The 13,452-nt window shown below is 34.5% G+C and overlaps 1 protein-coding gene across 1 annotated transcript; it reads left to right on the plus strand.

The window, feature by feature from the left end:
• Nucleotides 1-9,946: 9,946 nt before the first annotated feature.
• Nucleotides 9,947-10,819, plus strand: LOC149548295 (inactive poly [ADP-ribose] polymerase RCD1-like). Its single transcript, XM_089794242.1, has 3 exons — nt 9,947-10,312; nt 10,442-10,620; nt 10,765-10,819. Exons 1-3 carry the CDS (start codon nt 9,947-9,949, stop codon nt 10,817-10,819), a joined length of 600 nt encoding a protein of 199 aa, XP_089650368.1.
• The last annotated feature ends 2,633 nt before the right edge of the window (nt 10,820-13,452 follow it).

Consider the following 13,452-nt stretch of genomic DNA (forward strand, 5'->3'; position numbering starts at 1 on the left):
TCAAGATATGCCCTCTAGAGTGAAAAATTGAACAACTAGCTTTGACTACCAAAATAGGCAACTAGATTGCATCAAAATCAAAAAACACCTACAACAATGTCTCCGCCTGAAACCAGCTTTTTGGCACTTTTTTGGATCGAAAAAATACGTCTGTGTGCTCAAGTTACTAAAAAAAACCCAATAAGGTCCCTGGAAATGCATAATTAAAATTAAAAAAAAAAAAAAAAAAAATTTTTGAAAAAAAATCTCGTCGCTGCTGTTGAAGTGGCAACTGGGTAGTGGCCGGGTAGAGGGAGGCAAGTCGCAGTGGTGAGAGGCTAGTGGTTTGCTTGGGTGGACTCACTAGCGGTAACCGCTATAGAGAAACTAGCAGTTTGCTAATCGTGACAGCATAAAACTGCTGATTTTTTTTTTTTTTTCAATTTTTTAACAAAAAATTGCCTTGTAATGTGTGCCAGAGGTTGTACAGCCCTACCGAGCAAAAAAGTTTTGCCTCCCAAATCAACGTTGTCTACAAGGGACAAACTTTATATGGAAACAAGGGTTTTGACGCCTTCTGCCGTGAAGTCTATATGGCCTCAAACTACTCTGAAAACTAGTGACCCCGCATTTTCTCAGGAAATACCCAAAAAATTCTAGATCTAATCCATCAAACCCTTGTTCTCCCTTTTCCTCCAAATACTGAACAAGCTATAGTAGATCTGGCTTTGATACCATCTAGGATTTGAGCAAATATAGAAATCAAATCCATGAAGCCCAAGAATACTTGCATGTAGAAAACCTATCATAGAGAAGCAAAAAGACAAGAAGAGGCAAAGGTTTAATTTGAAAACACGCAAATTGTATATTTAGAATAAGAAGGGATTGAACAACTTGATAATTACAAAGAGATCAATCCTTATAAAAGGAGATCGAAACTCAAAAAAGGTAACCTAATAAGTTACAAAGGGTAACCTAAAGGTGAAAGCTATTTAATAATTATAAAATAATTATTAAATAGAGAAAGCTAAAAAATGCATAATGCGAAATCTTAAGAAGGGAGAAAAGTTAATTTAATAAATGAAATGAAATGATTCTTTTTCTCTAACAAATATTATGCTTGCTAATGTCATGAAGGAATTGGATTTAATTGTAGACACACCTTATGGGAAGTGCTATGCAATGGAGAACTGATTAGTACCTATATTAGGAATTATGAAGGGTATTAAATTCAAGTTTCCCACATCCCCTGATGTATCATACAAAATGAATGACATTATGGTGGAAATACCAACTTATTATGGTATATTTCTTTCAAGAAAATGGTCGAACTTGGTTGGAGGACACATTTTGTTGGACTTTTCTTATGTAACTATCCATGTAAATGGAAGATATGTCAGAATTGATAGGGAACAAAGATTCACAAATCTGGTGGAAAGCTTTAGTCCTAATTATGGAGTCAACTTCTATCAAACTTTTATCTAACGAAGTCTATCTTTAGGAAGAAAGTAATGGAATTTAGATTTAGAATAACTAAGAGGGGAGAGTGGGGTGAATCAGTTTCTCAAGGTCCTTAAGTAACATTGAACAATTAAGTAACATAAAATTCTTACTAGTATGCTTATCCTATTATTGCTTGATGTCTACTGTAAACCAAAATTACTGTTCCAAATATAACATGTTTTGTTGAATATAAAATGTAAAACATATAAAGCATTCAACACAAGTTTGACGCTAGGATTTTACGTGGAGACCCAATTTGAGAAAAACCACTAGCAACATGTCACCACTTTTTCACTCTTTCAAAGTGAGTTCTATTAGGATCCAACCTTGTTAAAGTTTACAATATACACTATTAAATGTGACTTGGTTAGAGGATTTAATCACCCTATTATGAGTGGCCTTGTTAGAGGACTTTGATAATTCAATTTAGAATGTCACCTTGTGAAAGGATTTACATAGATTGTTAATTCCTTCAAATAACTATTAGGTCAATCTCTATTAAAAATATTTTAGTACTAATTATTTACAATGATTAGAAAAAAAATGGTAGGGTTTCAATATGTATGATTACAACTCACTTTGAAAGTTCAGATCTCTATTTGATCCATGTACTGATTCACTGATAAGCTCTCCATTGTCATCTCTATTCTTGATTCACTTGGTAACTCTTCAAGAAATCAATCATCCCTCTTCAAAAACACTTAAGCCTTCTTGATTATTTTTCACTTATCACTATTAGCAACATCTGCATGAGAAATCTCCTTTAGCTTTGCATTCACTCTCACACTTGTGCGTCACTGATCAACCTTCTTCTATATGTGTCTTCTACATACATTCACATCTGCACTCTACAATTTGTTTAGCTTTGTACCTCTTTAAATAGGAAATTCTTGCTTTACCATTTTCATTGATCACCATAGATCTTAGGGTTTACAATCAATTTCAACATGATTCATTGCATATGTCCATCTTCTCGATCTTTCTATAACAAATTCTCTAGAATCCATTTGTTACGTCTTTACCTAATCCTCACCTTGAATTTAATGATCCAACTCATCAATCTTATCTTCAACACAATTTACATCTCCCAAGAAATCAACCAAGTCAGTTGGGAATTACAATTTCCTCAAATTCATCTTCAACAACGTTACTTAGCAATCACTAAGTTCTGACACTCGGTCATCACTTAACACTCAGACGCTGTAAATTTTTTTGGCTTGACATTGACTAGCTTGCTTGGTCAATACCAACACTTTGTCAACATAGATTTTCTTGACACTAATTATGGCTCGGTTGAAACTAGCACTTGGCATTCATTTACTATTTACTCTATTTCTTGGCTTGCCTTAACTTTCTTGATATAAACTGTAAAACTTTGGGTTTCAGGATCCCTGTAAAACCTATTTTACCTAATCAAAAACTTTCTTGATATAAAAAATCACTTTGTCTCATCAGAGTCTAACTAATCAAATGTCCATTGTAGCTTCCTTTTCATAACTCAACCTTTCCTCTAGGTGCTATTGTTATGTGCAATTTTTCATATCCTCTTCATCAATCAAATAGACATGACATTTAGATTAGGTAGCAATATGTCTTATCAATAGATTTGACATCAATGAAAAAAAAACAATTGTTCCAATTGTAAGTTTCCAATAATCTCCCTCTTTGGCATTGATGGCAACATTTCTACATTCCAACAATCTCTACATCTCAATATTAGCAATATCTCAATGTATCAAATATATCTCACCTAGTTACCATGCAATCCAAAAATATTTTCTCCCTCTGAGATAATAGTCTCTCCTCTATCTATCTCTCCTTCATTTGGTTAATTCTCCCTCTTTGGTATATTGCTTCAATTATATATTCTTTGTTTTACTATATATCTTTCCCTCTTATAATTATGCCTCCCTCTTTGTCTAATGCTTCTTCTGTATACTCTCCCTCTTTGACAAAAATGAAAAAGATGCTTAGCTTTCATAGCTACATTTGAGTTATGTATATTTTGCATGCTTGGCTGATTTCTATCATCTATCTATGACTGATCTATTTATGTTGTACTTGACTATCTACCTTAGCCATGTCCAAAATTAGAGTTGATTGCATCAATGTGTAGGATATTTTGATTAGCACATTTGACGCAATGCACCTTTCCTCCTTAAGTAGCTTTGTTTAGGGAATCACCCCAAATTTATCTCTAAGATATTAATGAGTATCTTTAGGTAAGGATTTTGTGAATATGTCAGCAATATGTTATTTGGTGTTCACATATTCTAGCTTCACTTCTTTATCTTGAACTAATTCCCTCAAGTAGTGATACTTGATAACAATGTGCTTTATCTTAGTGTGCATCATTGGATTCTTTGAAATGTTAATAGCTCTTTTGTTATCACAATAGATAATCACTAGATTTGTAATCTCTTCTTTCATACCTTTCAGTAATTACTTTATCCACATAATGTTTGAATAGTTAATTACAGCTGCCATATACTCAGATTTAGCTATTGATTGGGAAATACAATTCCATTTCTTGCTTATCCATGACACTAATTTCTTTCCTAGAAATAATGCACCTCCACTAGTGATTTTTCTATCATCAATATTTCCTCCCCAATCTGAGTTAGTTACCTTCAGTTCAAATTTATCACTTCCTTTGTAATACAATCGATAGTCTTCTATACCATTCAAATATCTCATTATCCTTTTCATTGCCATCATGTGAATCTCCTTAGAATTTTTTGAAAATCTAGCAACTATCCCAACTGTTAATGTAATATCTGGTCTATTATGAATAACATATTGGATTTTTCTAATCATTGATCTATATAAGATTAGGTTCACATCAACCGATTCAACATTCTTAGAGAACTTATGTCTTGTTGACAATATAGGTGTGCTCACTAGCCTTGAACATTCCATACCAAAAGCCTTTAGTATATCCTTGATGTATTTGGATTGGTTAATGAAAATACCAAACTTCATTTGACATACTTGTAATCCAACAAATAATATGACTTCACCAAACATAGACATTCACTAGTACATCTGCACTTGTTTTTCTACCAAAATTTTTGACCAAAGCTTTTTTTTTTTTTAGTTTTCACCCCTGTGTTGGTCAAAAATGTCTTAAGTTTTCCCGAGTTGGTCAAAATTTTGACCAACTCAATCACATAACAAAGAAAATCGCAAGTTGGTCAAAAATCTCATAACAAAGAAAAGGTGAATGAAATTATTATTATATCGAGCTTCATTCCCACGTAGGTTGAAAATTGCAGGTAACAGGCTTGTAGGCTACCTTCCCCTCCTTCTCGACCCCAATATACTTTTATTCTTCTATGTTGGCTCTACCATGATTGTTGATGGTAGGGGAGCCAATGTCCATGATTGTAAACTAGCAGGAAATGCCATGGTGAGGGATTCTCTGACTCATTACGGATACAGAACAATCAATGACGGTGATGGGGTTTCTATATTTGGGGGAAGTCATATTTGGGTCGATCATTGCTCATTTTCCAACTGCACAGATAGACTCATCGATGTCATCGGCTGGTATATTAGGTGAGTTGAAGGTGCTTTATTAATAAGCATAGGGCCCTACTATCCTAATGGGAAAAAATGAACTTTTACGCAAATGCATAGGCACGAAGATACATGGCATTTGATGCTGGCAATAACCTAGTCTATCCACTCCACCTTCTCTCCACCTCCCCCCTACTATCTACTCTCCAATAGGTCTGATTCGAACTGCCATAAGAAGAATATGGCAGTTTTGGATGTTAAAGTCATCTCACCCATGGCACAGGAAGGGCCATGAGAAGCATAGGGCAGTTCTGGTACTCCCATTACCATCTCCAACAATTTTATGACTCACCATGATAAGGTTTGAAATTTTGAATCTCCGTTCACCCATGTTAGGTCTTGTTTTGGGATCCTTTCTGCAAATGAACAACATGTTTTTAAGTTTTAACATGTGGAAATTTCGAGAACATTGTAGTTGTAACAAATTCTAAGTGTCATAATGCATGATGAATGTTAAGTTTCTTACATAAAAAGTGGCCAAGTTTGCAATTCTATTTTCTATCTTGCATGATGCTTATCTTACTAGGATATTTTCTGACCAACCAATCTTGAATGTTTTCCTTATAGGCAGCCAGGGATCACTCCTCTGCACTTTGCTGCTAGAGGAGGCAACTTGGATTGTATACGAGAATTGTTAGCTTGGGGTGCAGACCGTATCCAACGAGATTTGTCATGGTAAGATCTTGGTTGATTTTATTGAAAATTATAAATAAAACATTTTACGTACATACCCTTATATTTATTATATTTTTTTCTTGCATTTGATTAGAAAAATGTACAACAATCCAGTGATATGTAAGGGTGCTATGGCGTATTTATTATTGTTTCTTTCTTGGCAAGCACATACCTTATGTAGTAGCACTAAAGTTTAAGCATAGAATGTGTGCAACATTACTAAATCTGGGTGCAACAGAGCCATTATTTTGGCCTTCTCCATGGAAATTTATAAGCAAACTCAATCTTGAGGCAAAACACTTACTAGAAAAGGCCTTGATGGAGGCAAATTCAGCAAGAGAGAAAAACATATTGTTTGGATCCTCCTCTTCAGCATCTTCATCTATAGATCAAGAAGACAATATCGATGATTGTCTTTCTAATGTGGGTTCATGCTTCTCATTTCTTTATGGCTTATGGCTTGGAGTTGGATAGAGTTAGGCCAATATTTGGAGTTATAGGATTATTCAATAGAATTGGGCCAAAATTGAAGTTAAAATTATGTTGTTTTATTTTAAATGTCAATAATGGATGCTGAAACTGATAATGTGTTATGAAAATCTTTAGGATAGTGATAGCGGGGTTTGCTATATTTGCTTTGATCAACTATGTACCATTGAAGTTCAGGATTGTGGCCAATGAATGTGTGCTCTTTGCACTTTGCACATTGACATTGTTCTATCACAATAAACCACATCCTACCATAACAACTTCTTCTACTCCCATCTACCCTTTCTATCATAGTAGTAGCATGCAACTGGTGGTTGTCCCTGAAAAAGAGGGTAGTGCAGACACAAAATCTTCCAAGATGCACAAACCAAGACAATCAAAGTGTTTCAGCGAAGGAAGTAGTAACTTCAAAGGACTGTCAGCAAAGGGATCTTTTGGAAAATTAAATGGAAAGGGATCTGGAAAATTTGCTGATTGTAGAGATTGGATGGACACAACCTTGATATCTAAGTTTGGTGAACAATCATTACACCCTCGAATGGAAACATATCATACCAGTCTTTGTCCCTCACCAAGTTCATCATGCTCATTCTCCTTTCACAAATTCTAGAGAGGATTCAACAATCCTACCATATACATATACATTGAAAACATGTTGGTGAGACTCATAGGCCTCTTTCCCTGCTCAGACATCTCCCACACTGAACCCACAAAGAGACATCCTTCTTCCTCTATCACACTCTTCAATGACTCAATCCTTTTGGCATTCAACAATCCTACCACACATGGTTTCCTCATGTGTCTCCAATAAGGCCTATATGGAGCCATTTCCACATCCTTGAAATTATACGTGAGGTATTTCCCCACAGCCATTGCAGGTCTGCTAGAGAACACCAAATTGTGGGTTTTCAACAACTCTTTCGCCATAGCAGAACAAGAAACCACAACTCATGTGGGAAAAGAACAAAATTTCAACATCATAATGGGACCATATTTCTTAGCCAGTTCACAAAGGTCACAGTGAGGAAACCTTTTTCGTTGATTCATATTTCCAATGATGGGCTCCGCATCAAACCATGGTGGCATGGATGGAAAGAACCAAAATCCAGAGCTAAGCTATAGGTTATGGATCCAGATACGAGCTAGAGGGTTAATTTCAAAATAAGGGTAGGATTGATAGTCCTTCTTGCTCCGCCATTGCATTACTCTCTTCGCTATAGGTGTTGCTTTTGTTTGGTCAACTAGGTTTTCAATGTGCCTCTGATTATGTCCATTCTTGGGTTGGACTTTCTTGGTGGGTTGGCTTTGCTCGATTCAGGTGAATCTAACCTCCCCATTCTTGGGTTAGACTTGCTCTATGGGTTGGCTTACTCCATTATTGGGTTGGACTTGCTCAGTTCAGGTGAATCTAACCTCCTCGTCTCCTTTCTTGGCTCCCTTGTTTATGAAGGGCATTTGCTATATTTTACTATATTTTAAGTATTTTTGTGGGCATGTTAAACATTTTTCATTTCTGTCAACATTATTACACCAAAATCTTTGGCATTCACATCTACCCTCATATACTAGTCTTCATACAGTCTTGGAACTAGGTGTGCTTGATTGATTTTAGTGCAACTCACATATCTCACGGTGTGTCCAGAACAATAAGCATCAAACTCACCAAATCTAATTCAGTGTCTTTTCCACATAGTGGGCATGCAATAAACAATAGTGTAGTTTAATATCATTTCAATTTCACTTGTTCATGCAAAAAATTATCTTCCTTTAATTACTGTAGCAAATATTGGACTAGGTAGAAACACATATGGTAGCATGCTCCTCTCCATTTAATTCCAAGGAAAGAAACACTCACAAACACAAGTACCAACAGTTCCAAGCTCAACAATAAGAAGACATGAGACAATATATTAATAAATTTCCAATGCAGCTTTCATTATATCCAAATCTCTAGGAACAAATTCCTCTCTGTAATGCCTTGCTAGTATGCAATATTCTTGCTGAATACTAGGAAACCCTTTAACCATATGCTTCTTCTGCAATGAATTTGGTCCACCAAAATGTAAATCTCCATGCCATAAATGATATAGCCAGGACTCATCTAAAATGGTTCGCTGAGCTTCTTCTTGGATACTTATCAATGATTATGAATACCAGCTTGTTCTTTAAGAAAACTTTACACATTTTCTTTATCATCTTCTAGCACTTGATAGCAAAATGACCATGCTTTTGCAATAAAAACATTGTAAATTTGACTTATCAAACCTTTAGTTTCCTTGCTAGATGGCATTCCCCAGCAATCCATTGGATCCCCATTTGTTAAATTGGTCAAATGTGTCTGGTCAAGGGAAAATTCATGTTTTTGAGTCACATTTGAAGTAAATATACTAAATGTAACCATTTTGGGTTGATAGAATGGTTGGAAGAGTAAAATGCAAAAAGTTGCTCAAAAGTTGTCAAGTGACTTAGTAACTTTTGTTGACAACTTTTCACCAATGTCTAATTTTAGCTAAAAAGTTGGTTGAGAGAAGTTGGGAAGGATTAGAATTTATTTAAACACTCATGTACATACCCAAAAAGATGGTGTGGAAGGATCTGGGTTGTAAGACAACAAATCTGATAATGCAAGATTTTCTCTGCAAATTGGTGGTTGCAAATCTTCTTTCTGATTGAAATCATATTGGACATAATAGAATACTATTCTAACATTAATTTGGTATGGTTTGAAGTTCATTTAAACCATTATGTTCAATTCACCTTAATTGTTTCTATAGACTATTATATCTGATAGTTTCTTCACAGTTTGAGGGTTATCATGTGGATATGATGCATTCCACTTTATGTGACAAATGTTCCTTATGGAATGAGTTTGGAATGGTGTATTATAGGATGTTATAACACTAGGAGTGCAGAGGAGATAATGGATATTGCATGTTAATACCCTAAGGTAGAGGGTTAAAAGGGAAAATATGCATTCTTGGTGCCATGTATTGGTAGGGCCTTGCAGAGACGTTCTCATCCATCAATAAATCTCTGGATCAATTGTAAAGTGTATATTAATGTGAATTAGGACATGATGCCCAGGTTTGATGCAGGCATGGGGAAGAAAGCAAGAAAAAATGTCCCCTACACATGGACAACTAGATTTTCTGGCACATGCTTCAACATTTCTTCTTCAAAAAGTAAATCTCAGTTATAGGACTACGTCTTATTGTTCTTTAAATAGCATAAAAATGCACCACATTAAGTGTTTTAAAAATAACAGGTTACAAAATAAGCAGAATTACTTAAAACATAAGATTTATAATCATCTTTTCCTAATGTAATTGGATATCCCATAGTGACTAATCATTAATGTCTCTAATTAATGTATAATTTTTCATAATAGTGAGCTTCTTGAAGACTTGGTGGTGACATTATAAATATTTGCGCTTAAATGAAACAGTTTGAGCTGTAAATTGGTCTTGTTTGTGATGAAGGGCGAGGGGAAGCATTTCTATCAGCTTAGCAAAAAAATATTGGAGAGAGCTCAAATGAAATGAGAACAAGGTAATAAATATGCTTTCTTTTCCAAAGGAAGTGGATTACCTAAGTGGGTACGTAAAATAGAGTCAACCATGGCAAGAAGGAAAGAGGCTTGAAATGTAGTTGTCTGTATAAGTCCTGTTCTGGCAAGGCATCATTGCATAACTATGAGAATTTTTGTAAGAGTTTAGTTCCCATGAGGGTGATGTATTTTTGGAATGGATCATGGAATGATTTTTCTGTCCAAGTTCTAGATTCACTTAGAGTTGAGTTTTTGGCTGGCATGCACACTGTAGAGTTGGCAATAGATGGCTCACCATATGTTGTTGATTTTTTGCGAATGCTACAAATAGATTCGAGGACAGGCTGTCAAAGGTCCATCACTTGGATTAACGAGAATGGCTCATGCTTTTTTCCCAAATTTATCATTGAGGATAATGCCGATGAAGAAGTTGCTTCTGAGGTTGAGGTTGAGATTGAAATTCGAGTAAGTCCAACGAAGGCCTCAAACACCGAGAATTGTGATACAGTTGCTGCTAATATGGATTGTGATACAAAGTTTGTAGCTATGAAAATTTGTTTCCTTACTAGCCTAAATAAAATTGGACTTGCAACAAATGTTACTAGTATTTATCAAAATTGACATACAAGTAGGCTGGGACAGGCTCGGCTATAGATTTTCAACAAACAGGTTGAGATAACAAGAAATTCTCGTGGTAAAGCAAATGTTAAATATGCATGGCATGAGGCATCCAATACAAGTATATCATCAATTATACTACATGCTTTTAGCAATAACAGATTAATGAATGGTGGTCCGACATATGGTGTTGGTGTTTATCTTGCTCCTGAAGATTGCTCCTACTTGAAGTATGAAAGATTATGTTCAAAGATGATGTCTTTGGCGGGGATTTCTTTTAAATGTTTGAATTCCAAAATATTCTTTCCTTTAATACACATATTCTTTATTTAAGAAGGAATGTTTGACTAAATATTATTGCTTATTCTTTACAGTGTTCCATTTTCAGACTTGGACATTAATGGGGAACAATATGCTGTGTTGTGCTGAGTTATTTTTGGGAATGTTGAGGAAGTTCCTCTTGGCTCTCTTCAGTTTCATCCGAGTTGTGAAAAGTTTGATTCTAACATTAACGATATCGCCAATCCAAAGCATTATGTTATTTGGAGAACTTACATGAATACACACATTTTGCCAGAATATGTTGTCAGTTTTAAGCCTCCTCACCAGTCTCTTGGTATTGCTGAATTGTGCTTTTTAATACCATCTCAATTATGCTAAGCGATCTGCAATCTGGACAGTTGTATGTTTTGTTTACCCAGAGTAATAACGTGTTTTGAATGTTACAGCTTGTTCAGATGGATTGGGAGCAAGTGAACCTACTTCTGATGTTTGCAGAAATGTGAGGAGTGATGCTCATGTAGCTAATAGATTTTTTGTTTATGAGATGGTAATCTAAAACGGTCTAATTTCATAATTATGTTGATTAATATGTGTCACATATTTATTTTTTGTAAGAGCTTTCCCACAGGTGGCTTATTGAGCACATACTTTCTTAATTGGTTTCTAGGAGCCATGCGTAAACACAAACAAAGAAAACCAATATAAGGTAGAGGCGCCTAGAAGAGAACTTGTACGAGATCCCAGCACAGGGAACATGCCATTTATGGAGTTATTGTCTATCATCAGAAAGTTTCTTCTCACAGCTAAAATAAAATTATTGGAACATCAATGCAATGTGTACAAGGTAGATCATTGTTTATTAGAGTTTATGTTGTCATTAAGGTAGTGTTATAGTTTCAAGAGCAAATGTGCATAAGACTAGATCTATACAGTGCCTATAATTGTCAGGTAGGAAGAATTAGCAAAGATACATTCATAAGGAGGGTGAGGACAATTTCCACTGATAAGTTTCTGATTGAAGTTATTTGAAACTTAAAAGAGCAGGTATTTTAGTTTTAAGCATAATTTGATATGGGTTTATTGGTTGCATTGAGTTATTCTCCTTGAAATCTTGTGGAAGTTGATTAAAAGGGATGTTGAATTTATTTCCTATCTAGGTTGAAGACCTTGTGAAATTATCTATACATAAATACACTAAATAAATGGTGATTGCACATAACTGTCCATGTCTTGGTACATTGTTGCTTAAAGTTAAGATGCTTTTCATTTAGTGCTGTTTGCAACTTTGTACATGGTTATTGTGATTTACTTACCATCAGCAATGTCTGTCTGTTTATTGCTTTCAACTAGGTCTGTTTGCAATTTTAGATGATTGGATCATTTAAAATGTATAATTTCTTGCAACAGAAATCTTGATATATATAAAAAGAGTTTTCTTTATCATTACTGGCATTTTTATTCGGTTTCTTGGTTTCTAACTTTTATTCTTTGGAGTCTTGGCCTAATCTGCCTCTATCTCTCATGGGTGATAAACTGATTGTTGTTGACTCCAAACTGTGTTTCAAATTTCCTCAAGGTTAATCTATAGACAATAACCAGTATCTGATTATTTGTTCTTACATTCTTTCTACTTGTGTTAGTCTACTTGTATGCAATTTTCTTTTATCTTCTACCAATTTATTGCTTTGTTGTTGGCCCTTAATATAATAGAGAAATTTTCTATATGCCATTTTATATATTTATGTATTTCAAATAAACATTTTCCATTATAAAAGTATTCTACGTTGGACATTACTTGCTAGAGATTAAGGGTGGTGTTCTGTGATGCTGAGAGAAAAATTGAAAACTCATATCATATCTTTTTAGGAATTGGGTATCACAAATGAATAGGTCTTCATAATGTACAAAAAAACTAATATCTCGTCTCTCCAATTTTTATTTCTTTATCCTTTTCTTCCTTGAATTCTTATTGTGTCTGTTAAGAAGTTGTGTGCTTTAGTAACTATGAATGTAGAAAAATGTTTTTTTGATGGTGCTCTGGAGACATTTGTCAAATACATCTTTATCACTACATATAGCTTGTAGAGAATGTGTAAGGACCAACCATTTCTAGTTGGTGCTGGAGTTCTTTAAAACTGATTGCTAGAATATGTTTAGCTTTCCTAATTATGGTCTCAATTTTTTGATATTTTTATTGCTGCCTTCAAAATTGTAATATCTATGGTTATAGACACATCTTCAAATTAAATCTGTATTTTTTATTGCAACTTCCTCTTGTTGGGTTTATTCAGTTATGGTTGTGGAACAATTTTTTTTTTCACGAAGTCTAACTGCTTGATAGGTATTAAACTTTATACACATTGTATGACAAGTATCAGGTTTAGCTACTAGGCCAATCCATTGTTTGTGATATGGTAACATTGGACCTGTATTGTATGTACAACTTAGTTGCTAAGATTGATAGCATGCTTTTTTTGAGATCTCTTCTAATGTAAGTAATGGAGAATAACTTATTTTTGGATTGAATGCAGGTTGACAGAGAAAATGGTGTTCCTCAATTGCTTCTTGATTCAAAGAGAATTAACATGGAAATTCAATCTACCTTATTTGTGGGTCAGGTACCAAAATAAATTTGAATAAAGAAGTAAATGATAATCATAATAATAGACTGTATCACTAAATAGTATATTGTTTGCTTGCACGATATTGGATCTCTCTTGTATTTTTCACATGCCGACATACTTTGTCTTTCATTGTCTTTTAATAAACTACTTTGATAT

Source organism: Cupressus sempervirens, chromosome 7 (assembly GCF_028749045.1).
Source record: "Cupressus sempervirens isolate cs-2001-9-10 chromosome 7, ASM2874904v1, whole genome shotgun sequence".
Taxonomy (NCBI): Eukaryota; Viridiplantae; Streptophyta; class Pinopsida; order Cupressales; family Cupressaceae; genus Cupressus; species Cupressus sempervirens.